The sequence below is a fragment of the Pleurodeles waltl genome, chromosome 6, assembly GCF_031143425.1.
Source record: "Pleurodeles waltl isolate 20211129_DDA chromosome 6, aPleWal1.hap1.20221129, whole genome shotgun sequence".
Lineage (NCBI taxonomy): Eukaryota > Metazoa > Chordata > Amphibia > Caudata > Salamandridae > Pleurodeles > Pleurodeles waltl.
In genome coordinates this window covers 1,005,694,762-1,005,721,470 of record NC_090445.1, presented here as the reverse complement: position 1 = coordinate 1,005,721,470, position 26,709 = coordinate 1,005,694,762, and the positions used below count along the sequence as shown (strand labels likewise).

The 26,709-nt window shown below is 44.3% G+C and overlaps 1 protein-coding gene across 8 annotated transcripts in view; it reads right to left on the bottom strand.

The window, feature by feature from the left end:
• TNFRSF14 (TNF receptor superfamily member 14) overlaps positions 1-26,709 on the bottom strand; it is a 465,083-nt gene that overhangs the window by 95,988 nt on the left and 342,386 nt on the right. For all 8 annotated transcript variants that reach the window (XR_011204948.1, XM_069239916.1, XM_069239910.1 and 5 more), the window contains one exon: positions 20,158-20,248. Coding sequence is in view for 7 of the 8 variants with exons in the window: in XM_069239916.1 (XP_069096017.1) it covers positions 20,158-20,248 (91 nt within the window). In the remaining variant the exon portion in view is untranslated. The remainder of the gene's footprint in view (positions 1-20,157; positions 20,249-26,709) is intronic.

Sequence of the window (26,709 nt, the reverse complement as noted above, 5' to 3'; positions counted from 1 at the left end):
AGCTATGGAATCTGGCTGTGGGAAGAACACTGGCAGCTCTACCGTTTGATTTAGGTGGAACGGTGAAATAACCTTTGGCAAAAATTTAGGATTGGTCCTTAGGACTACTTTATTTTTGTGTAGTTGGATAAAGGGTTCTTGTATTGTAAACGCCTGAATTTCACTTACTCTTCTTAGAGATGTGATGGCGATGAGAAATGCAACTTTCCAGGTTAGGATTGTATTTCGCAAGAGTGCATAGGTTCAAAGGGTGGACCCATGAGTCTTGTTAAGACGATGTTGAGGTTCCATGAAGGAACGGGTGGTGTCCTTGGTGGTATAATTCTTTTGAGGCCTTCCATAAACGCTTTAATGACAGGTATCCTAAATAGTGAGGTTGAATGGGTAATCTGCAGGTATGCAGATATTGCTGCTAGGTGTATTTTAATGGAAGAGAAGGCCAGGTTCGATTTTTGTAAGTGTAGTAAGTAACCCACTACATCCTTTGGAGATGCGTGTAATGGTTGAATTTGATTATGATGGCAGTAGCAAACAAACCTTTTCCATTTGCTTGCATAGCAGTGTCTAGTGGATGGTCTTCTAGCTTGCTTTATGACTTCCATACATTCTTGTGTGAGGTTTAAGTGTCCGAATTCTAGGATTTCAGGAGCCAGATTGCTAGATTCAGCGATGCTGGGTTTGGATGCCTGATCTGTTGTTTGTGTTGTGTTAACAGATCTGGCCTGTTGGGCAACTTGACGTGGGGTACCACTGATAGGTCTAGCAGTGTTGTGTACCATGGTTGCCTTGCCCATGTTGGTGCTATCAGTATGAGTTTGAGTTTGTTTTGACTCAATTTGTTTACTAGATATGGAAGGAGAGGGAGAGGGGGAAAAGCGTACGCAAATATCCCTGACCAGTTCATCCATAGGGCATTGCCTTGAGACTGCCTGTGTGGGTATCTGGATGCGAAGTTTTGGCATTTTGCGTTCTCCTTTGTTGCAAATAAGTCTATTTGAGGTGTTCCCCAACGTTTGAAGTAAGTGTTTAGAATTTGGGGGTGAATTTCCCACTCGTGGACCTGTTGGTGATCTCGAGAGAGATTGTCTGCAAGTTGATTCTGGATCCCTGGAATAAACTGTGCTATTAGGCGAATGTGGTTGTGAATTGCCCATTGCCATATTTTTTGTGCCAGAAGGCACAGCTGTGTCGAGCGTGTGTCCCCCTGCTTGTTTAGATAATACATTGTTGTCATGTTGTCCGTTTTGACAAGAATGTATTTGTGAGTTATGATTGGTTGAAATGCTTTTAACGCTTGGAAAACTGCTAGTAGTTCGAGGTGATTTATATGCAGCTTTCTTTGATGTACGTCCCATTGTTCTTGTATGCTGTGTTGATTGAGGTGTGCTCCCCACCCTGTCATGGAAGCATCTGTTGTTATCACGTATTGTGGCACTGGGTCTTGGAAAGGCCGCCCTTTGTTTAAATTTATATTGTTCCACCGTAGAAGCGAGAGGTATGTTAGGCGGTCTATCAACACCAGATCTAGAAGCTGACCCTGTGCTTGTGACCATTGTGATGCTAGGCACTGTTGTAAGGGCCGCATGTGCAACCTTGCGTTTGGGACAATGGCTATGCATGAGGACATCATGCCTAGGAGTTGTAATATCATCTTCGCCTGTATTCTTTGTGTTGGATACATGCGTTGTATAATCTTTTGGAAATTTTGAACCCTTTGTGGACTTGGAGTGGCTATTCCCCTTGTTGTATCTATTGTCGCTCCTAGGTATTGTTGTACCTTGCACGGCAGAATGTGTGATTTCGCATAGTTGATGGTGAAACCGAGTTTGTAGAGGGTTTGTATGACCTGATCTGTGTGGTGTGAGCACCTTGTCAGTGAGTCGGTCTTGATTAGCCAGTCGTCTAGATACGGGAATACGTGTATTTGCTGCCTTCTGATGTGTGCAGCCACTACTGCTAGGCACTTTGTGAAGACTCTTGGTGCAGTTGTTAAACCGAACGGCAATACTTTGAATTGGTAATGTATTCCTTTGAATACGAACCTTAGGTATTTCCTGTGCGACGGATGTATTGGTATGTGGAAATACGCGTCTTTGAGATCTAAGGTTGTCATGTAATCTTGTTGCTTTAGCAATGGTAACACTTCCTGTAGCGTGACCATGTGAAAGTGTTCTGATTTGATGTATGTGTTTAGTGTTCTGAGGTCTAGGATTGGTCTCAGTGTTTTGTCCTTCTTTGGTATTAGAAAGTACAGTGAGTAAACCCCTGTATTTGTTTGTGTATCTGGTACCAGTTCTATTGCGTTCTTTTGCAGTAATGCTTGAACTTCTATTTCTAGGAGGTCCGAATGTTGTTTTGATATATTTTGTGTTTTTGGTGGTATGTTTGGAGGGATTTGTAGAAATTCTATGCAATAACCATGTTGGATAATTGCTAAGACCCAAGTGTCTGTTGTTATTTTCTCCCACTCTTGGTAATACTGACTTATTCTTGCCCCCACTGGTGTTGTGTGGAGGGGATGAGTGACGTGTGAGTCACTGTTTGTTTGTAGGTGTTTTGGGGCCTTGAAATTTTCCCCTGCTTCTAGGGAATTGTCCCCCTCTGTATTGGCCCCGAAAGCCTCCCCTTTGGTACTGTCCCTGGTAGGTGGACGGTGTTGACTGTGAGGTACTGGGTTGTGTGGATTGACCCCGAAACCCCCCTCTAAAGGTTGTCTTGCGAAAGGTGTTGAAAGTGCCTCTGCTCTGCGGGGAGTAGAGCGCGCCCATGGCTTTTGCAGTGTCAGTGTCCTTTTTTAGCTTCTCAATTGCCGTGTCCACTTCAGGTCCGAACAATTGTTGCTCATTGAATGGCATATTGAGCACTGCCTGCTGTATCTCTGGTTTAAAACCAGATGTTCGTAGCCACGCGTGCCTTCGGATGGTTACTGCCGTGTTAACTGTTCTTGCTGCTGTGTCCGCTGCGTCCATAGAGGAGCGTATCTGGTTATTGGAGATGTTTTGGCCCTCCTCAACCACTTGTTTCGCCCTCTTTTGTAATTCTGTGGGTAGATGCTCAATGAGGTGTTGCATCTCATCCCAGTGGGCTCTGTCATATCGCGCTAGGAGCGCCTGAGAGTTTGCGATGCGCCACTGGTTTGCAGCCTGTACGGAGACCCTTTTACCGGCTGCATCGAACTTTCGGCTCTCCTTATCTGGGGGTGGTGCATCGCCCGATGTGTGGGAGTTTGCTCTCTTGCGAGCCGCCCCTACCACAACCGAATCTGGTGGCAGTTGTGAGGTGATGAAAGCTGGGTCTGTGGGAGGTGCTTTATATTTTTTTTCCACCCTCTGTGTTATTGCCCTACTTTTGACAGGCTCTTTGAATATGTCCTTTGCGTGCCTTAGCATTCCTGGGAGCATAGGCAGGCTTTGGTAGGTGCTATGTGTGGAAGAGAGGGTGTTGAAGAGGAAGTCATCTTCGACAGGCTCCGAGTGTAGAGACACGTTGTGGAACTCTGCTGCTCTAGCCACCACTTGTAAATATGCTGTGCTGTCTTCTGGTGGTGAGGGCTTTGTAGGATACGCCTCAGGACTGTTGTCCGACACTGGGGCGTCGTATAAGTCCCAAGCATCTTGGTCCTGGTCACCTTGGCTTAAGGTGGTGTGTGCTGGTGAATGTGACGGAGTCTGTGGCGGTGAAATGTGAGCCACAGGTGGAGGAGAGGGTGGCGGAGTTACCTTCTTCACCAGTTTTGTTTGTGGTGTTTGTTCTTCATGGAATTCCAGTCTCCTCTTCCTCCTAATAGGGGGAAGGGTGCTTATTTTCCCTGTTCCACTCTGTATAAAAATCCTTTTTTGAGTGTGGTCCACCTCGGTGGATTGTAATTCCTCCTCGAATCTATGCTTTCGCATTTGAGAGGACAGTGATTGTTCCTCTGAATAGGAACCGGTAGTTGGCTCGGTTGCGGGTCGTTTTGGCACCGAAACCATGTCCACGCTCTTTTTCGGCTCCGAGGCGACTTTCCTCTTTTTCGGAGTCGAACCCTCTCGGCGTCGATCCTCCTCGGTGCCGCTGTCTCTGCGTCGAGCAGCTTCGGCTCCGCTATCTCGGCGTCGATCTTTGCCGGCAGCACTATCTCGGTCCCGAGATGGCTGGGTGCCTGTGTCTCGACCCGAGTCGGACGATCTCGGCACTATTTCGGCCTTCTTCGGTGCCGACGGTCGGTCACCGAGTTTATGGGTTGAGCCATGGCCTGATGGCAGTGGCATCCCCTGGGCCTTGTCAGTTTTCTTATGTGCTATCTTCGACGTCTTACTCACTGTTTCATGGTCGTCGAATTCGTCCGAGTCCGATTCATGGATCGAGAAGGCTTCTACTTCTTCTTGTTCCTCGAAATCTCGGTGTCCTGTCGGCGTGGACGCCATTTGCAGTCTTCTAGCTCGGCGGTCACGGAGCGTTTTTCGGGACCGGAACGCACGACAGGCCTCACAGGTTTCTTCCCTGTGCTCGGGCGACAGGCACAGGTTACAGACCGAATGTTGGTCTGTATATGGGTATTTGTTGTGGCATTTAGGACAGAAACGGAACGGGGTCCGTTCCATCAGTGTCGATGTCACACGCGGTCGGGCCGACCAGGCCCCGACGGGGGATCGAAAACTACCCCGAAGGGCAACGGAGATGTTATCGTATCGATGCGATGTCGATGCTATCTAACCCGATCCCGAACGCAACAATACCGACGTAATTTTCCGATTTTGAGCTAACTTTCCGTTCCGAAACCCGGAGCGAAAGGAACACGTCCGAACCCGATGGCGGAAAGAAAACAATCGAAGATGGAGTCGACGCCCATGCGCAATGGAGACAAAGAGGAGGAGTCCCTCGGTCCCGTGACTCGAAAGACTTCTTCGAAGAAAAACAACTTGTAACACTCCGACCCAACACCAGATGGCGGGCTATGCACAACATGTGTATCTACAGCGACAGATGCCATCGAACGGTATGTTTATTAACACCTAAACCTCAACCCTGGGTAGCTGTGGCTGTGAGCAGTAAGGCTTAGCAATGGAATAATGTGTAAAGCATTTAAAAGCCCCAAACAAGGAAATAAAGGAACGAAACACGAAAAAATAAAAAGACACAAATTTATAAAAATAGATTATATTTTTATTACATTTTAGAGATGATGATTAATAAAATCTACTGAAGGGTTCCAGAGATACAGATTTTAGAAAAAATTACCACTTTTAAATGCAACCGCGAACAAGCATTGGTCAACAAAAACTTTGGAAAGTTTTGAAAAGTTTGACAGTTAGTTTGACTACTCTGGCCTGAGTTGGGTGACCAATTCATAAAAGACAGAAGTATAGGGGCCCAGAGTGGACACTTAGGACAGTTACCTTGCCACCTGAGCGCTTTTGAAGCATGATCCAAACTTTACGGGACAACCGCCATAGACGACAATGGAGTGAACCTGATGCTGAGGGATGGAGGCAAAACATGTTAAAAAAATACTCCGGTTGTGGTGCGGTCGAAGCAGGTGTCTTTGTGGGGCCTCCTCGATCCACAGATAAAGTGGGGTGAACTTGGCCACAGAGATTGGGATCCCTCAAAGGCCTCTAAGCTGCAGAAGCAAGCCAGCAGATGCTGGGCTTGAGGTCAGTCTGCAACGTGGTTGGGGCGAAATCCTTAGCTGGGGGCTAGTGTTCCTTGGGTGCGACAAACCTGACTTGGATAGTACTCCCGGGTCAGGCTGACTTGGGTGCAACTTTTGGCTATCCCGGATTTGTCATCACGGGCGCCGGTGACTGGTAGCTTGAAACCTCTGCGGGGGCTACCAACTTGGTGATTTGGGCTACTTCAGCGCTTGTTTCACTGGAGCTAGTTCGGAGATCAGCCAACTGTTCCTTGGAGTCACTGCTGTTGTTGGATGTCAGAAATCAACCTGCTTTGGCAGTGTAAAGGAGGCCCCAACTAGGTGCTGTAGCGATGCCTCCTCTTGACAAAAGTGTGACTTCAGAGGAGGCGTTCCCCCACACTGATCCACAAAGCCTGTAGTTTAGTATAGCTCAGGTTGACATCCAATGAGACGGTTGACTAGTAGGAAAAAGTTATCCTTTTTCGCATGGTACAAATGCATAGCATAGCTAGGGAGTCCGAATAACCTGACAAAAACTTTTGACTATTCTTGGCATTTCTACAGGTCGAAACATGTTGGTAACTGCAGGATTATAAATGGTCTGATGAATTATTGTATCTCATCTATGGGCCATTCTGTCTGCTTTTAATCGATACGAGGGGTACTCAATAAATAGGGCAATTCTGTGGGTATACCCCTAGGGATTTTTCATTTTAAATTCTTATAACATGATCTGGACTATTGTATTTGTCCTTTAAGAAGATGGGCAAGAACTCCCGGATCCACAGACAACGGATAAGTCCGCTGGGCGAGAAGTCATCGATGATGAAATATGCTACAATACATTGTGGGTCAGATGACTGCTCATATATCTTTTTATGGCCATTGTGCCATTGTTTCCCTTCATTGGAAAGACAGAGAGAACTGTGGGTTTGTGAACTCAAGTATCTGTGGTGTGGAGAATCAACTTTTCCCTGAGCCAGGATCTGTGGGCACAGTCCAAACTTTGCTAGCCCCATGTGCAGCAGGTGCAGTAGTTCCGAGCGTGCAGACTCTCTATGTGCATGTGCAAGGGCAGCTGGTCAGTCGCTCTTTGGTCTTCTCTCCGATGCCAGGGTGATATAAGGGTCAGAGTGCGAGGGGTGCCATAAATATCCCAGGAAAGTACTTTGAGGGGACCACGTGGTCACTAGCCAAGGGGCTACTGGGTCGCCTCCCACCTAGTGACAAAGTTCCTGTGATGTATGGCACCTTGCTATCCTAGAGTGCCATAATCTTGCCCCTTTTAAGATAGCACAACCCTTCCTCGTAGTTAGGAGTTTGGGGTAGCCCACCTTAGAGTTGTGGCTATCAGAGGGCTACATGCCCATGGTAGAACTGGTCTGGGGGTAAATTTTCCCTCCTTGATCCTGTCCCCACTTCGACTGCAGGAACAAAAGGCATCCTGCTCAGGGGTGTTGACACTACTTCCCTCACAAAGGTGGCCTTTGAAGCTTACCTTTTGGGCTAGCACCTTGAGTGGCCATTATGGCAGAGAAGATGACACCACTCCCCCGACAACTGCCTTTGTTCCTGTGCTGTGGAATCATCACACGTCTCCACTGTCTCTGTGCTTTGGCCTTTGTGGGGCCACTGGCCTAGCTGGAGCACAGAGTGGTAACTTTCTAAAAGTTGCTTGCTTATCAGAACGGGTTTAATGCCATGGTTAATTTGATACCTTATATGACCCAATTTGGTAGTCCCATTCAGAAGTTAGCCATGTTGGGATGCCAGCCAGTAACCCTTCATTAGCCAATGGCACTACTAACTTTATTCAGAGCAAAACGACAATTTGGAAGTGTTGCTGTTAAGACATATCAAAAGGAAAATGTTACTTACCCAGTAGACATCTAATGCTAGTAGTGCTCTAGATTCACATGCTTTGCATTAGTCCGCCATTTAGTGTTGCAAGTTGTTTTTGTTTGAAGAATCTTTTCGAGTCACAAGATCGAGTGACTCTTCCTCTCTGTGATAATGCGGATGGGCATCGAGTCCTTAGTTGGATTTTTTTCCCCACTGGCGGGTGAGGTAAGGATTTTACATAGAGAGTAAGAAAAAGAGATGTTCATGCAGTGTCTACACATATATACAATATTTATATAAGAATGCCACTACAACAACCACAGGCTTCCGGGGAGGAAGGAGGGTGCATGTAAATCGACAGCACTACATGAAATGAACAGATGTTTACTGGGTAAGTAACATTTTCCGTTCGATGGAATGTGTGGCTGTAGATACACATGCTTTGCAAAGATTGTAATATAACAAGAAATTTTGAGGCCCCAAGGGGGAAGTATAACCCTTACCCTCCACAGTAAGAATTATTTCTTTTATCAACAAAGTTGATCTAAAACATGTTCCTTTTATTTAGATAATATTTCACACAATACAATCATTAGTCAGTCTATTCAGGTGCTCCTATAGTGACGGCGCAGTGAACGTGAATAATGTGCCAAGTGCTATATACAATATGTACAAACAATGTGGTTAAAAAGTAAGGCGAACTTCAAAACGGACTGCTTCAATCCAGGTGTCCAGGAGCCACCTATTTCATCATACATTAACCCACAGTAAGTTGTGTTGACGTTTCAACCCCAGAAACAGAACCAATCATAAAGGGATCATCATCAGGACAGAAATCATATTTTCAGGTAGCACCCTAAAAATACAAGATGTTTCAACTTAAATATAGCTTTCTTTTCATTGCGTCCTACTTGCCGTGAGTATGTAGCCCCAAAACCAAATGCGTGTCCACTTATATTGCAAAATATCAATATCCAATTCACCTGGATGCTGATGTTCCGCTTCACATCCCAAATCAATTATCATTCTTTTACAGAGTAAATCATGCAAAACATTTCATCCTCAGGGACAGACGCCTCGAGTTGTAGGTTTACGTGCCTCTCTAAGAGTTTCCATACATTCTGAGAGGAGATTCAAATAATCAAACTCTATGACTTCAGGAGCCATATCACAAGATTAAATGTTTTGGGGTCTGGATGTCTGATTTGACCTTGCCTTTGCGTGAGAAGGTCCGGTCTGTTGGGGAGTTTCTCCTGAGGAACTACAGACAGATGTGGGAGCTAAAAGGATCAAGGTGAGAGGTGGAAAAGCATAAGCAAATATCCCTGACCAATTCATCCATAGAGCATTGCCTTTGGACTGAGGGTGTGGGTATCTGGATGTGAAGTTTTGGCATTTTGAATTTTCTACGGTGGCGAAGAGGTCTATTTGTGGTGTTCCCTACCACTGAAAGTATGGGTGAAGTACTTACGGATGACGTTCCCATTGGTGTACTTGCTGCTGCATTCTGCTGAGGTGGTCTGCAAACTGGTTGTCCATTCCTGGAAGATATTCTGCCAGTAAATGAATTTGGTGATGAATTACCCATTTCCAATATGTCTGAGCAAGAAGGGACAATTGGGAAGAGAATGTGTCGCCCTATTTCTATTGATAATACATGGCTGTCATGTTGTCTGTACAGACTAGAACCACTTAGTGGTAGAAAGGCTTTGAGTGCTAGAAATACTGGCTATAACTCCAAGTAGTTGACACAAGATGTTTATTGAATGAGATCCCATATACCTTGTATTGTGAGGTTGTTGAAGTGAGCTTCCCAACCGGTTTGTGATGCATCGTTAGTCAGAGTGACTTGATGCACAGGGTCTTGAAAAGGCCGCCCCTTGGAAAGGTTGATGGGATTCCACCATTGCAGAGAGTGGTGAGTCTGGTGGTCCAACAACACTAGATCTTCGAGATGGCCTTGTGACTGGGACCACTGACGAGATAAGACAATGCTGTAACGGACGCATGTGTAGTCGGGCAAGGGGAACGATGGCAATGCAGAACGCCATCATCTCTAGTAACTGCATTACTGTTCTCACTGTGTAAGTGTGGTTTTGTTGTAGTTGAGAAAGAAGAATTTGGAAAGCTTGAATTTGAGCTGGGATTGGATATGCCAACGTTGATTAAGCATTGATAAGTGCCCTCAGATAGGGTTGTATTTGTAAAAGTTGGAGGAGGGATTTGAGAAAGCTGAGTGTGAATCCCAAGGTGTGGACAAGGCCTACTGTGTGCTAAGTGTGACGCTGACATTGTTGGAAGGTACTGGCTTTGGTGACCCATTCGTCCAAGTAGGGCAAGACATGAATGTGTTGTCTCGCGAGGAATGCCGCAACTACCGCTAGACATTTTGTGAATACCCTGGGAGCAGTGGTTACCCCGAATGGTAAAACCTTGAATTAATAATGTTTTCCTGCAATGACAAATCTGAGGTATTTGCAGTGTGCTGGATGAATGGGAATGTGAAAGTATGTGCCCTTCAGATCTAAAGCTGTCATGAAGTCACCTTGCTGTAATAGGGGAATGACATCTTGGAGAGTAACCATATGTAAATGCTCTGAGAGAATGTATAGATTGAGTGGTCTGAGTGACTGAGTGTCTCATGTAACACCCAGTTACATGAGACAAGTATCTTTTGCTAGCGAACATCATGCCTCGGGAGGGGACAAAATGGCGCGTGAATCCCAAGCAGCCACAACCCCTGCTTATTAACCCTGTGCTCTTGGAACGTAAACGGACTAAGCAGCAAGGTGGAAGAGGAAGATTTCATCAACCATCTGTCAAAATACAACACTGTGCTGTTGCAGGAAACATGGTTGGAGCAGCCGACTTCAATCACAGGCTTTAAGGAATAACACCTGGCTGCCAAGAAACTAACAAAGGCAGGCAGAGCAGCAGGTGGAATGTCAACATATGTTGGATCACATGTATTATGGCAACATGCTCCGGTGACTTGGCCCTTTCACGGGCTCAATGTGTTAAATTTACAGCCTTTACTACCTCACATTTAGACCATGAGCCCCGCCTCTTACTGTGCAATGTCTATATACAGTTGAACAAAAAAGGCAAAGCGGGGAAACTTGAAGTCTTATATTAACTAGTTAAATCATTACAACACGTTTCCCCACGCAAGGTTGGTCCTACTGGGGGACTTCAACATGAACCTATTAGAAAGCAACATCAATTATAATCAATCTTCACTGTTGAGTGCAGACAACAAAATTCCCCCAGTAATAACATAATTCCACAGAAACGACAGGCTTGGGAAAGAATATGTCATGGCTTTGGAACTCAGGGGTCTGTACACACTTAATGGCTGTCTCCCTCAAGACCAACCAGCAGCCTTTACCAGAGTTATGAACAAGTCCTCTTCCACCCTGGATTATACTTTTGTTGATTTGGAGTTACATCCAAAGATCACTCACTACAGTATCCTCGTCAGAGTAGAGAGTGACCACTTTGGCCAACACATCAAACTGCTGTTAAATCCTCCCAAAGCGTCTCATGCAAACGATTTGTTGATCACCCCAATTGCCTATAACCTAAGGCGTTTGACATGGAAAGGAGTAGAAAGCAAGTCCTTCATTTGTTTTATGCTCAACTTTGTACAACAGTATCACCCCTTATATGATTCCCATTTGATACACTTCTCGGAGACCTTAACTACGAAACTCCAGAGTCGCTTTGCAGCAACCAGGGCAAAAAAACGTAAAACCACTAAGGGAGGGGCACATGGTTTACCAATGCCCTTCGGCTGGAAAAAAAGAAAACTAAACAAGGCCGTCAGAAAGTTCCGTTAGCATGTTCCAACTGCCGGCTACGATTTCAGACAACAAATCATTGCCCTAAGACAACAATATAAGAACAACATTTGGTCTGCTAAGCGGTCTTACCAGACCCAAGTTTGGTTGAAGCTTTTCCGCATACTCAAAACGAAAAATTGCCACAGCTTTTTGGCTGAAATTAACTTCCTTGCAAACGGGAGAATCAGCCATCATAATGCAGGATTTATGGAAGCAGAACGGTCAACTTTCATTATGGCAGCATTCTCAGGGGCCAGGAATTAAGAAACACGCCGCCGCCCCGCCCAGAGTGGAAGGCACTTATTCAACTTGCCAATTTCAATCCCCTTCGGAAACACATTGGCTGCCTAAAGCACAACTGCAGTTAACGCTTAAGAAGTTGTGATCTGACGGGGCTACCGGTCCAAGCGATCTCCCTAACCGTTTACTCAAGAAAGCCCAACCCTTCTGGGCATCGATCCTTACTCCACTGTTCAATCAGGCTTTTACTGCCAATGTTATACCACCATCATGAAGAGGCAGCATTTTGCATCTCATACATCCACACATAAAGCTGGTTCGAGATCAGACCCAACAAACTATCGTTTAATTGCCCTGATAGACGTGGAAGCCAAGATCTTTGCCTCTAATCTACTATTGGTCTTGAAAGCGTGAACTTCTGCCTCCACCATCATCCCAAAAACACAGATGGGTTTTAGGGCAGGAATGAATACCTCGATCAATCTTTTAGCGTTCTCACTTCTTGCTGAAAAAGCCAGGACGAAACATGTCACTTAAAAGCCGCCTTTGATAAGGTGCAGCGCCAGAAACTATGGTAAAAATCTGACATCTACACACAGATACTTGGGTTCAGGTTAAAATTGGAAATGGTGACAGAATCACCCAGAAGATCCCTACGTACAATGGACTAAAACAGGGGTGTGTGCTCGCTCTGGCCCTATTTAACATGTATATGGCAGATTTCGACTCCAGATTGGCAGAAGTGGCAAGCGACCCCCCCAAAACTAGCAAACGAACATGTGCATGTTCTACAATACGCAGATGACATTGTGCTCTTCAGTCAGACACAGTTCCGTCTCCAGTGTTTAGTTACCAAACTGGGGGAATACCTGACTACGTGGGGTCTTGAGCTAAATCGTAACAAGGCCAAAGGTATCTGCTTTTCGGCCACACACAACACCAGTCTCATCAAGTACAAATGGGTGGCTGCTGGCAAACACATAGCGCTGGTCAAATATTATAAATATCTTGGCGTAACGCTGGACGCATCTTTAACTTACAACGAACATTTATTGCAAATACGAGGGGTGGCTCACAAACAACGTTTTGCTTTCTCACAGTTACAAAAAAAGCTGGGCAGTACATCGCAGAGTTATCTTTTGCAGGATATCAGAGCAAAATGTCTTCCATTCCTAACCTACGGATTGGAGCTACTTAAAGGGTGTGACACCCCTCTTTTTAACTGCCTACGGTCAGTCTTTTTCAAACACATTTTCCATCTACCAAAGCATTCACCTCAAGCTCAGATGAGGTTGGAATTTGGATTGTTCCATCAAGTTCCGATCCATTGGGGGTAATAATAAAAATGTGCTGAAAATTAAGAGCTGCTCCAGCTGACACGTTGGCCGCCCTATGTTGGAAGGGAATGGAGTTGCAACCTGATGATAGCTCATGCTGGTCATCTGTACTCAGGCAAGCCTTGACTAACTTAAACTTACAGGATGCATGGGACACCAACACCGCCTTCCCTCTGTTAAAAAAAATTCTTAACAAGGCTTCCAAACTTCATTCTTCGACAATTGACAAAGCAGACGTGGCGAGTCAACATCACGGATGCTCAGTCTTGGACGCTTATACTGCCTGGCATCTCCAGCTCTATCTCATGATCCATCTAGCCAGCTCAATCCAATATTCTCTTCTTCAAATCCATATGGATGTTTTCCCATCTAAGGACTTGGTTCCATCGTAGAAGCAAACTTGGCCAGACCTTTCTGGCCATCTTTGCAGCTTGTCGACTGAAAGTATTTTACATTTCTTGTGTGTTTGTCTGGCGGCTTGTCAATGAGTAAGAAATTGTTACATCCCCCACTGAAAGCCCTATGAATTAGAACTTGTCACACAGCTGTGATGGCGCTTTTAGATGGGCACAACATTCAGCTAGCGGCTTGCATGTTAAAAAATTGCTCTCCCAATTGGTTGAGACTTAGGAGGGTTTTCTGGACTTGTTTTGAACAATCATGATTGATTTCTGTTTCCTTTGGCAACTTAGAGAACAGCTAGCTCTGGCCCCTTTACTTCTTTAGGCTTACACCACTAACCAATTGGGTCTTTGTGTCTAAATCTAGAGCTGAATTTCTTGTTATCAAGGTATATTTTAAAATCCAAACAACCTAATCAGTTAATTTTTTTCTATACGTTACAGTGGTTATATTGTGTAGCATGGTGATATTTTAATGTTTTTTTGTAGTGTATACGTAACATGAAATGGTTTTAACTACCTATTCATTAGTAAATTCATTTGTTATTCATATGAGTGGTCTGAGATCTAGAATCAGTCTTAGTGACCCATCGGGCGTGTGAAAGTTTGTGATTGCGTAGGGGAATATTTGGTGGAGCGGAGCTGAGTTCTAGACAGTAACCATGTTGGATAATTGATAGAACCCACTGATCTTTGGTGATATTGTACTATTGTTGATAAAATGCATTATTCTTCCCCCTACTAGGGAAGTGTGGGCCAGTGGAAGGTGGAAGTAGTCCCTGGCGTGTATTAAAGGCAGATGTCTTTCGTCTGCCTTTATTGTTCGCACCTCTGTATGAACCTCTAAAGGAACCTCTATGATGGAAATGGGTGCCTTGCTTAGTTTGTGAGGTAGAGGCTCATTAGATGAGGGCTTAAAGCCTTCCCTGAATTGTGGTTGACAAAAATTACCCCTTTGTGGTGTAGTGAGTAGGGCACCTATAGTCTTTGGTGTTTCTGAATCCTTATTGAGCTTTTCTATAGTGGTGTCCACCTCCTGCCCAAACAAATGTTCTTTGACATAATACATTAAGAACTGCCTGTTGTATTTCAGGCTTGAACCCTGAACATCTGAGTCAAACATGCCTTCTGATAATAATGCTGGTATTAATACCACATGCAACCATTTCAGCTGCATCAGTGGCACACCTAATAGCATTATTTGAAATAGTTTGGCCCTCAGAAACTATTTCTTGTCCCCTCTTGCGATGTTCCTCTGGGAGATACTGGAGAAGGTCTTCCATCTCATCCCAGTAGGCCCTATCGTAGAGTGCTAGAAGTGCTGTGAACTGGTGGGACGCCAATGATTGGCTGCTTGTGCAGCTACTCGTTTTGCTGCCAGATCAAGGCTTTTGCTCTCTTTGTCAGGGGGAGGTGCATCTCCTGTTGATTGACTGTTTGCATATGCTGACAACGATACAATCAGGGGGATATTTGTGACCAAATATATATAGGGTCAATAGGAGCATTGGCAGAAACTGACTTTCTTTATGGGTGGTAGTCAGTGTATCAAAGAGAAAAATCTTCCTCAATTGAGTCATAATGCATTTGTACATTATGATATGCAGCTGCCCGTGCTATGACCTGCTGATATGATGTTGCATCTTCAGGAGGTAAAGAGCGTGCAGGGCATAAATCAGGGTCATTTGGAAGTATGGGATCTGGATCATATAAATCCCATGGGTCTATGTCGTGTGGAATGTCCCCCAAATCATCCCCCTGAGGTAATGATGAACCCTATGGAGAAAACTGTGGCTCAATAATAGGTGAAGGAGATTGTGGAGGTGGTGAAGGAGTTAGAGGAAGCACAGGACAGTATGGTGGAGAAGGCTGTAAGAAATGTTCCTTTTAAATGGGACAGGAGAAGAAGCAATAATTAGTCCTGTTCCTTTTTGAATATGGATCTGGCGCTGATGAGCGTCCATTATTTCGAGGACTGGCTTCACTGGTAAAGCTGCTTCTGATGAAAGACTCGAGTCTCTGGAAGGCAGTATTTTAGGTTCCGAAGCTTTGGGAGCGGATGTAGATGGCTTCTTGCTCAGAGCCGAAGCACTCGGGTTGAACGTTCAACTCGATCCCGGGGCTGAATGTGAAGGTGTTGAGCCAGAGATCGATGCCAAAGACATTTTAGTCTTTACTATTTTCGGTGCCGAGCCCAAAGATGGGGCATTCAAATGTAATTTTCGGATCCGACCATGGCCCGAAAGGCAGTGGTGGACTGACAAACTGTTTGTGGGGCTTCTTTAAAGTCTTTGCATGGGAGGTCGGGCTGATGTACTCACAGGGTGCGCTGAGGTAAGAGGCTGACTTTTGATGTTCGATTGAACATCCCACTCGGAATCTACTATGGAGAAGCCTCTTCGTGTTCGATCTCCTCCTGTGCATGGTCTTCCCCGAAGATATCAAGAGTGTCATCCGGTGTCTTCAACGACATCTTTAATCAATGGGATCATCAGTCGCAGAGTTTTGTTTTGGAGGTGTTGCAGGTTTCTTCTTTATGGTACGGGGACAAACACATGTTACACACCAGGTGTTGATCGGTGTTTGAGAATTTCGAATGGCATCGAGGGCAGAACCAAACTGGAGTGCGTTCCATCAATCCTGCATTTCTTGACACCACGTAGAGTAGTAGGCCCAAGGCGGGCACTGATTCCCCGAAGGGTTTCTAAACGAACCTCGATGTAGAAATTCAGGTTGAGTGCATTAGATAGTGAAAACACGATTGAAATACAATACCGTCGCTGAAAGAAAGATGGAAAAGAAGAGTTCAGAATAGGCCGAGCTGAGGAATACCAGAGTGAGAGGAATACACGTCCAACCCCGACAGCGGAGAGAAAACAATCTAAGGACTCAAAAAGATTCTTTGAACAAAAACAACTTGCAACACTCCGAGCTCAACACTAGATGGCGGACTTATAGAAAGCATGTGTATCTACAGCCACACATGCTATCGAACATATATGTTTTACTTAATAAAATACACCTCCCTGCCATACGGCTCTAAAAGCCTTCCCTAGGGGAGACTTACATATAGTCTTAAGGAATAGAGTGGCTTTGCCATTCGAGTGAATGGCAAAGTCAAACTGGCAGTGAAAACACTGTCCTTCCAGTCTGCAGTGGCGGACTGGGGGCCATTTTTTACTCTGTTACATAAAGGGTGGCACAAACACTGCTGCAGCCCTTGTGGACACTCGGCCTTGCATGCCGTGGGAACACTGGGTACCATATACTAGGGACATATAAGTGAGTCCTTCCCAATTGGGTGTATCCAATTCGACATGCAATTTGTATAGGGTCAGAACACTGGCACTGAGATCTGGTTAGCAGGTCTCAGTGAACTCAGTCGAAAAACCAGCAGCATCAGTCCACAAATGTCGCATGAACATGCAAAAAGAAGCATTTCCTTATAAGAACTATTTTTTAGGGACCTTTTTAGATGTTCTAAAATATTTACATGAGTCTCCCCTTTCTATTCATGTTTCCTTGATGTCATGGTGAAGACCCCCCAAATCAATTCTAGGGAGTTTGAAACATCAACTTTTTAAGCAGACCTACATTGTTTGTTATTCACCTGAAATCTACTATACATTCAGACAGTTTTGAAAATAGCAACATAAATATCTCTACATAACCCCCTTTTTTTTGTTTCTTCATGCTATCTAGTGCACTGTTACTCACTTTGTCACTATTACTGTGCTGTTCATAGGAGCACCTATATTATTCAAAATGTGTTCTCTAATGGTTAGTTTTTGTTCAGGACAGTAAAATCTGTCAAGATAATGTGTGTGTGCGTGTTGTTTGTTAGGCAGGGAAACTCCAGCTTGGTGTATCGTTCAATGGGACTACAGTACTCTCCGTTTTTGCCAGCTATCCAGGTTACCAAGAATAAAAGTTTGCCTCATAATTCAGTGCTATTGTCTTTCCACAAATAATGTTTTCAATGTTAAAGATGCTTGAGTCTTAAATGACCTAGAGTTATACTTCTATAGTCTTTAAAAAAAAATGACAAGAATTTAGACAATATAAACACTACTTCTGTGTATGCTTTCTCTCTACCGTGATATGGCATCTTATATTGGCTAGTTGAATTGGTTCTAGAACGTATGCTACATTTTGTTTTACTCAGACTTAATCTATTTACTAGTACTTTTTTGTTTTCTGAAAACCGTTCATTTAGAAGATGGTTTAACTGCACTACTAAATCTACAAGCCTTGCACAGTTAGTAGGTGAATTAATGTCTTGTGCCAGATTATCCAGATCTTGATGCCTGAGCATCCAGGTCTGGATGATGTGCAAGCAGTTTTTGAGGTATTGGATGTGTGAAAGAGAGGGAACTTTCAAGTTGAGTTGCGTTTCATCTGCATATTGATGAATCTTGGTTATCTTTCAGTAGAGCACCAAGCAGCTCCATGTGTCGGTTGAAGATGACAGGAGATAGTATGGAGTCCTGGGCGACTCCACAGTTGACAGGGATCTTTTGTGACCTGGACATGCCAACATTAACAAACTGCTGTCAGTTGGAATGGTAGGAAAAGAACCAATGAAAGGCACTGCTGGTGAATCCCATTTGAAACTCCAAGGTGCATATGAGGTCAGTCGAGAATGTCAAAGGCAGTTGAGAGGTCCATCAATATCAGGAGGCAGGGGGTCATATTTCTCTGTGGTTAAGAGGGCATCATCTATGATATGTAAGGTAGCGGTTTCCATCCAGCAGAGAGATCTGAAGCCAGACTGGTAGTTACGTAGGAGATGGTTAGCACTGGTGTGGTTCTGAATTTAGACGGCTTTTTTGGCGATCTTAACGATAAATGGTAGATGACTGATGGGCCAGTAGATGGGAGATCATCAGGGTCTAATGTAGGCTGTTTTGGATGTGGCATGTCTCGAGAGATTCTGGGAAGGTGCCTTGAATGAGGGGGGCATTGACAATAGTAAGCATGAGTAAGAGTGCACCTCCAGAGAGAGCTTAGATCAAGGGTGACAAAGAAATCATTTTTAGAAGTGGCTTTGAGGGAATTGAATAAGTCAGCAAGATCTGGGAAAGATAGGGCTTTGAAGGCTAACCACTCTGTAATTCTACAGGAAGGGGTGGGCGTAAGAATTGAAGTAGGCTTGGTTTCAATGTGCTGTTGGATAATCTGTATTTTTTCCACACATGACTATGATGGCATTGCACTTTTCTAAGGAGTGAGGAATAAGCGGGTCTGGGAGGGGGTTGATGTAGTGCTTGATTGTCTTGCATTCTACTTCTGTTAGTGGCTTCACTGATGCATGCTAATCAGAGCTGCTGTGTAAAATAACTCATCTAAAATGAAGATTCACATTTCTTCATAGCGCAAAAATTGTGTATGTGCCTATTACTTATAATGGACATATAAGATGAGCCATTTGATTTCACACAAGTGTCAAACATCTAACAATGCTTCTTTCCTAAAGTTTTTGACCATTTGTCGAGCTTCTCTTTGGAAATCTCATGGCCAAAACATTTTGAAATGTATGCTTTAATAGACACATTTGCCTTAAATGTTTAGAAGAATTTGTGACGGAGTAACTCGTCCACCAACATCTAATTAAGGCCCTAAGTGCTCATGCATGTTTCACACACCGCAATAAGCCCTGGATGATAAGCTAGCAGTTTCAAAATCCGCACCTTTTACGAGATCTACTAAATTATACATCCAATGATGAAAAGTGCTGCAGGCTTAAACACGGGAGCAGCAATGCTGCCCGTCAGATGTGTGTGAATTTGATGTGATGTATTGCAATTTGCACCACTGCCGTAGTACTAATATTCAAACACTTACATGTGTGACGTTCTGACTTATTCAAGCTCAGGTTTTTCATTTGTTGCACTTTCCTGATTGAGATGACAAAAAGGAGCAACTTGCTTTCTAAAGCCCTAATCACAGATCTCAAACTCAGATTAACCTTTGTGACAGTTAAAGAGCGAGAGAAACACTTATGCATTTATCTCCAAATCGTTTTAATTGATGCTTGATTTTTGCACATCTCTTTGTTTAAAAAACACTTACTATATTTTTTAGAATGTGCGATCTCCGAGATGCATTTGTTGTATTCACAAGAAATGTGTTTATTTTACAAATGTTTGAGGCAAATCTGTTTTTGCAGCTAATCTGAAGTTGGGCTAACACATTTTGAATAACTTGGACTTTTAGGTAATATTGCTCTCTCTCAAACTCTCCCTCTCTCTTTCTCTCTAAAATAAGAAATGGGTGCTAACCTAGAACCAGATTGCTATTACTGTGTGCACAGCTATTCCAAGCACAGGGACATAGACCACTGAACTCAGGAGGACTGTTTTGGCAGTAGCCCTCTGATTATTATATTTTCTTTTACTTTGGCTATCTTACATATTTGATTACAAGTACCCCAGCTGTTGTCCCAAAATACGCTACGAACCAGACCATTCTACGTCTCGAGCTCTGCACTCTGAAGAAGCAAAGGTTATTAGCCAAATATTTTTGGTCCCTTTTAATATAAAAAAATATACCCGTTTAATCTCATGAAATGTCATTTTTGTTTTGGTACTTTAATTAAAAGTTGTTTAGGTGAGTACTATGCTCCCATTAGCATCCTCAAAAAAATATCGTGCTGTGTTTGAGCACCGTGTAACTAGTGCTAGGACTACAGCAGCTACCCATAGTTGAGTGTTCTAAATGCAGTGCAACATCACTAAAGGATTAGGGAAAAAGCAATATTTAAACAACTAATTCTGAGCATCTGTTTCACTTTTTAAGCATGGCCAATAACAGCATGAGTCTGTTTACGACAGGAGGCATCTCTTCATCAAGTTACCTGTAACACAGAGCACACATACCTCATCCATTCGACGCAAGAATTTGCCATGCTCCGATTAGAGAAAGTTCCAATGGGACATCTTTCACATACTGTGTTAGTTCTTTCTGTACCTGTGGAAAAAGAGGCGTATTTGAAGTAAGTCTGGATACTTTGATTCATTGAGCACATTGATGTACACAACTCGTAACAAAACAGAAAAAGGAAACTGACGTCAGCAAGCCGGCGAGGACCTCTTATTGCCACAGTGACGTCAGACGGAGTCGCGTGTGGAGCCGCGCAATTGTGACGTCCTCGTCTACGTGGAGAGCTTGGAAGAAAATTTTCCGTTGAATGCTGGCCCACTGGGAGAATTCATAAGGTGAGGAATCCACCAGAAACAAGTATATATGTGCACATGGTGTTCTACTTGTATTTAATTTTGTGTTAATTGTGTCACAAATCTTGTCATCAGTTAATAATGTTGCACTACTATTAACTATCATGTGGGCTTATATCACGGTACGAATATCGCTTTTTTATTTTTCATATCATTGTAACTAATAAGATAACAATGTTTTTGCTATGTATGTTTTTTTGAAATAATTTACTGTTTTTTTTTTTTAACGTGTGTATGCATGTTATTTTGTTAGTTAACTTGGGAGAGGGGTGTAGGATTTGTACTGGGAAAGGGTGTTTTTGTCAATTTCTAAATTTTTGAATGTTCTGCTTTAAAAATGCTTAAAATATTTTTGTGACTTTTTTAGATGTATATATTTGTAATATATTTTTTTAAAAACTTTAAAATATCTGAATTTAAACATTTTATTTTTTTGTAATTGTAGTTTAATGGATTATTCTATATTTAAATTGAATATTATGCATTTTAATTATAATTTTAGATTTGTTTTTTTAAATGTAGTTTAATTATATTGATTTTCAACCGGGATTGTTATGTGGTATGTTTTTAAAAATATTCACATTTAATTACTTTAAATAAGTGTAGTTACATTTAAATGTAAAGAACTTGTTGTTTGTAGGTAATTTTGGAATGTGATTGGTAAGGAAAATGTTACTTACCTTGTAACCATTGGTTTGTGGCATGTAGTGCTGTAGATTCACATGCTCAGCCTACTCTTGCCATCTAGTGTTCTTTCCTCAAAGACGTCTTACAGTCGTGTGAAATACTGTGGCTCACACCCTAGTGGACAATGTACATGGGCACCAATTCCATGTTAGACTGTTTTTTTTGCACAGCTGGTAAGAGTATGTATTGAGTGTGACTGTGTATTGTGCAGTGCCAACCAGTTAACAAGATAAGAGATCTGCACCAAAGACAATCTTCCATGGAGGATGGTTGGCATATCTACAGCACTACATGCTACAAACAAATGCTTACAGGGTAAGCAACATTTTCTGCTTGTAGCATGTATGGCTGTAGATGCACATGCTCTGCATAGACTGTAAAACAGTACCCTTCATAAGCAGTGGTTAGGATGTGGGTGATGCAGACATCTGAAACAGCGTTCTTAAGACAGTCTAGCCAACCAAAGTCCGCTGGCAGGCTAAGATGTCCACACATTAGTGTTTGATAAAAGTGTGAGGGGTTGACCAGGTGGCCACCTTGCATATTTCAGCTAGCGGGATGTTATGTTTGCCCCCTACTTATGGGCCAAGTATTCCCTAAGGGGAACGGGTAGGGCTCTTTTACCTTTGTGACAGCTAATTTGGATGCACTTGACTATCCGTCTAGCTATGCCAGCTTTAGAGATGGGACAGACCTGTGAAAGCCCTTGTGAGGTTTTGCAAAGGCCACAAAGAGCTGGTCAGACTTGTGGAAGATCTTGGTTCTGTCAATATAGTATTTGAGATCACATTCAACGTCTAATGTATGGAAGGTACTCTCTGCTACAGTCTGGCTGAATGAAGACTGGCAATTTTATGGACCAGTTGAGGTGGAAAGGGGATTCTACCTTGGGGAGGAATTTTAGATTAGTTCTTACAACACACCTGTCTCTGTGAACCTAAATCTTGCAGGGTAAGCACCTGCAGTTCACTGATGCATCTGAGAGAAGTTATGGCTATGAGGAAAGCCACTTTCCAAGAAAGAAACTGTAAAGGGCAAGAGTGCAAGGGATCAAACGGAGGACCCATGTGCCTAGGGAGGACTACATTAAGGTTTCATATGGGGTAAGGGTGTGATTTGGGAGGTATGAAGCTATTGACACATCTTGAATATCTTGAGGAGTATAATCCTAGACAAGGAAGAATGTTCACTATTTTGCATGCAGGCCGCAATAGCTTCTATATGTATCTGTAACGAAGTGTAGCAGAGGTCTTGACTTTTGAAGGTGCAAGAGATAACAAATGATATCCAGGACACTACTTTTAAAGGGTAATGGGTCTTGGGAATGCTATAGAGGACAAACCTTTTCCACTTCATGGCATAATTGACCCGGTTGGTAGGTCTGTGGAATTCATATAGGGTAGTCATGCCCTTCTGCAGGAGATAAAGCTAGTAAAACTGTCAGACTTAAGGTGCCAGATTGTCAGGTTGAGCTATCTGAGGTCTGGGCACCTGATCTGGCCCTGGTTCTGTGTGTGAAGGTTTGGCCTGGTTAGCAGCTTAATGGGGGGGGGGGGGGGGGTCATAGATTCATAGATATATAGAGAAGCATCAATTACAAGGAGTCCACGAGGATGAGTGTGAGGGATGTTTGCTGCATTTTCCCTATTATGTATGGAAGGAGTGGAAGAGTAGGAAATCCATGGGCAAAGATCCCTTACCAGTTCATCCATAGTGCACTGCCCATGTACTGTGGTAGTGGGTAACTGGAGGTGAAGCTTTGGCATTTAAGTTTTCCAGGCAGGTGAACATGTCTATATGTGGGATGTTTCAGTGTTGGAAGTAACTGAGTAGGACTTGTGGATATTGTTCTCACTCGCGGACTTGCTGATGCAACGTGCTGAGCAGGTCTGCAAAGTCATTGGCCACTCCCAGAAGCTACTTCGCCAGGAGGCGTCTGTGGTAGCGGATGGCACAGTGCCAGATATTATGTGTTAGTGCACACAGCAGGGTAGAGATTGTGCCGCCTTGTTTCTAGAGATAATACCTGGCGGCCATGTTGTCAGTCCTGATGTGAACAACCTTGCCTCAAAAGGACTGAAAGAAGGTTTTAAGTGCTAGGTGTATGGCCAGCACCTCGAGGTAGTTCATGTGGCCACCATGTTATTTAGGGAGCCATGCTCACAGTATAGTCATATGATCAAGATGGGCATCAGTGGTAATGGACACCCGAGGAACTGGGTCTGAGAAAGGCCTGCTCTGCAAAAGATTATTGATGTTCCACCACTGCAGAGAGGGATGAGTGCTGGCCTTTACCACCACAAGATCTTCTCAGTGACCCTTCGCTTGAGACCACTGCACAGAGGAGCCCGGCATGGGGTACTATGGCGATGCACAAAGCCATCATTTGCGAGAGGAGCATAGAACAGTTCTAACTGTAAGTTGGCGATTTGGCTCACAAAGAGGCTGCAGCTGCTGAAATGCTGAAACAATCTGTTGGTTATAGAAAGCTTTGCCTGTGGCTGCGGTTAGGATGGACCCAAGGAAGGACAGAACCTCTAGGGGTTGAAGGTGGGACTTGGTGGCATTTATTGCAAATCCTAGGCAGTAGAGCAGGCAGACTGCAGCTTGAATGTGGGATAAGCATTGCTGTCTGCCTAAAATGTGCTGCCTAAAATGTAATTCCCCCCCTTAAATGAGCAGCTACCACTGCTAGGCACTTTGTAAACATACCGGAATAGGTAGTTTTGCCACTTACCACAAAGCAACAGTGGCACTGGTGGGCAGGGTAGCTTGGTATATGAAATAATGCATCCTTGAGGTCTAACTCCATCATGTAGTCGTTGTGTAGGAGCAGAAGAATGACCTCCAGGGTTGGAAGTGAATATGTTCTGACAAGATGTATTTGTTGAGGAGCCTGAGGTCCAGGATTGGCCTAAGTGAGCCGTACTTAGGAACGAGGAAGTAAAGAAAGTAGACACCTTTGCCTCAGTGTTGAAGGGCCACTCTCTCTATAATCCCTTTGTGAAGGAAAGGTTGCACCTCTTCCTCTCTGAAGCACTGATGTTCTCTGCTGGGAATGTGCACGGTGTTAAATGTTGGGAGGGGTCACGAAGAGTTCTAGGCAGCAGAGGAGGCAAACCACTACAAAAACCCACTGACGTGATCACCTGCCAATGGAAGAAGAAATCTTTTACTCTCCCTATAGCAGGTGATGTGTGGTTGGGGTGGAGGTGGGGCTAGTCAGTGTTTTGAGGCAGAGGACGCTTTACCTGAGCCGTATCTCTCTTTATCCTGGAAAATTATCCCTGTAGCTACCTCTGGTGCAACCCCTACCTACGTGCTGCAAAATAAAGGATTTCCATTGTCTCTGAAAAGAATGTGGCTGAACGGGGAAGTGGCTGTGGCTCCTCCCCTATGCTGCTGTCTGTGAAAGGAGCCTCTAACATAAAGGTTTGCAGGCACTCATAGATTTTGCATTCCAGTTTTCCTTCTTTAATTTTTCCAGCATTTCCTCAACCTGTAGGCCAAGGAGGTGTTACCCATCGAGCAGGTGGTTGCGGAGATGCTGCTGGATCTCGTTTAAAACCTGAAATGCTGAGCCAGGTGTAGCAATTAAGGAGGGTGCTAGTGTTGATGTCTCAAGAGGCTGTCTCCACGGCATCAAGGGCACAATGAATGGTCTTACCCTTGGACACTATTTACTCCCCCTCTTCCTGAACTCTTCAGGAGGGTAGTACAAGTTCCTGCTTGTCCTCGCACCAGGACCTGTCATAGCAGGAGAGGGGCCTGGCAGAGTTAACTATGTGTTAGAGGGTAACTGCTCCTACGGCCACCCTCTTGCCCACCACATCTATCTTTCTGCACTCCCTACCAGGTGGGAGGGTATCACCTGTAGGCTGAGAAGAGGGACTTTCACAGTGGTATGGACCACCAGGGAATTGGAAGGACCATGGCTCTTGATGTAGACAGGGTTGCAGGGTAAGGGTTTGTATTTCTTCTCCTACTTGGGTGTTACTTCCCTCGCTATTACAGGCTCTTTAAAGAGTGTTTCTACAAGGAAGTCCTCTTTCTCTGGAAGGACATACATGTCTACCTTGTGAAAGGCCACAGCCCAATGGATGAGCTCATCATAGGTCATGATATCGTCAATGGGGAAATGTCCTGAGTGCTTGAAATCTGGGTACCTGATTCAACTGCAGAGCCAATCCTGGGTCAACGGGTGGGTCACAGAGAGCAGTAGGATCAAAGGAGCTGCCTGGATCTCAAAAGATATGTGTGGGTTATGTGCTAATGCAGAGGTGGTGTACTTGAATGTGGTAGTGGGGATGGAGAGGTGGGAGAAGAGGTGGGAGAGGTGTTGGTGGAACATAGTGTGAGGGCTAGTGCCCCATCTCTATATCTCTTCGGTACTGCTTCCAAGAGGGGGCTATAGAAGCAGGATCCTCCTCTAAGTCAAGCCCCCTATTGCGAGGCAGAATATCTGTTGGCTTCAGCGAAGGTTATTTCGCCAAGATTTTCCCAGTGATTGGATGAATGAAGTGGTGCTCCTGCCTGGTGTGGACCTCTTCTTAGAGCCTCTGCAGGATGTGCTGCTCCAAATCCTTTGAGCTGACTGTCAACAGTGCTTATAGGGTCAAAAGGGTATTCAGCATCAATGACATTGATGAGGGCTTCTGTGCCAACGTAAATGGTGCCTTCGGCACCAAAAGTGTGTGGTTGAGGCTGTTCGGCACCTTTTGACCTTGTAGGTCTTAACAACTAAGAAGAGTCGATGTCTTTGGCCAGGCCTTTCTTTGGATCCAAAGCCTTCTCTCTGTGCCGAGCGAGCCTGGAGGCAGCAGTCTTTTATGCAAGAGGTCGGCAACCAACTCCAGTGGAAGCGGAGATCTAGCTTATCAATGGGCCTCTTGTGGGACTTTGAAAGAGTGTCAGAGCTGAGTGTACTTACGTACCTGGGTGTGGTCTTGGTTCAAGGGGTGCTGGTCTTGGGTATTGGCACACAATCCTCTTCCTCATGTCTGGCGGTGCTAGTAGACGTGGACTCTGGACTGGACGTGGCCTGACCTGAGACAATGACAGAGGGCTGGTAGTCCTCTCCTTCGTTAGTACCGGAGGAATCCTGCTGGCAGATGATATTTGGTTCTTGGCGGACAATTGCTGGTGCATTTTGATGTGCACTCAACACCTTTCCCTTTTGTACCTTAAAGTCCTCTTTGAATGGAAGGCGAGGCAGGACTCATAGGTGTTGTCATGGTCTGAAGAAAGAAACAAGTTACAGATGTCGTGATAGTTCAACCACAGGTACCTCACGTGCCAGTAGGGCAGCTTTGGAAGGGTGTCCTTACCATCATGCTTTTATGCTGCACATTCTCCACCGTTGAAGCTCCATCAGTCTTCGAAGGGTGTCAAAGAGAGAGATAGAAGTTGTCAAACGTGGGCTGGTTCTTCCTATTGCTCATGTCGTATTCTAACTATATGGGCCCAGAAAACATGCAATATATGCCAAATCTTGGTGCAACTGGTACA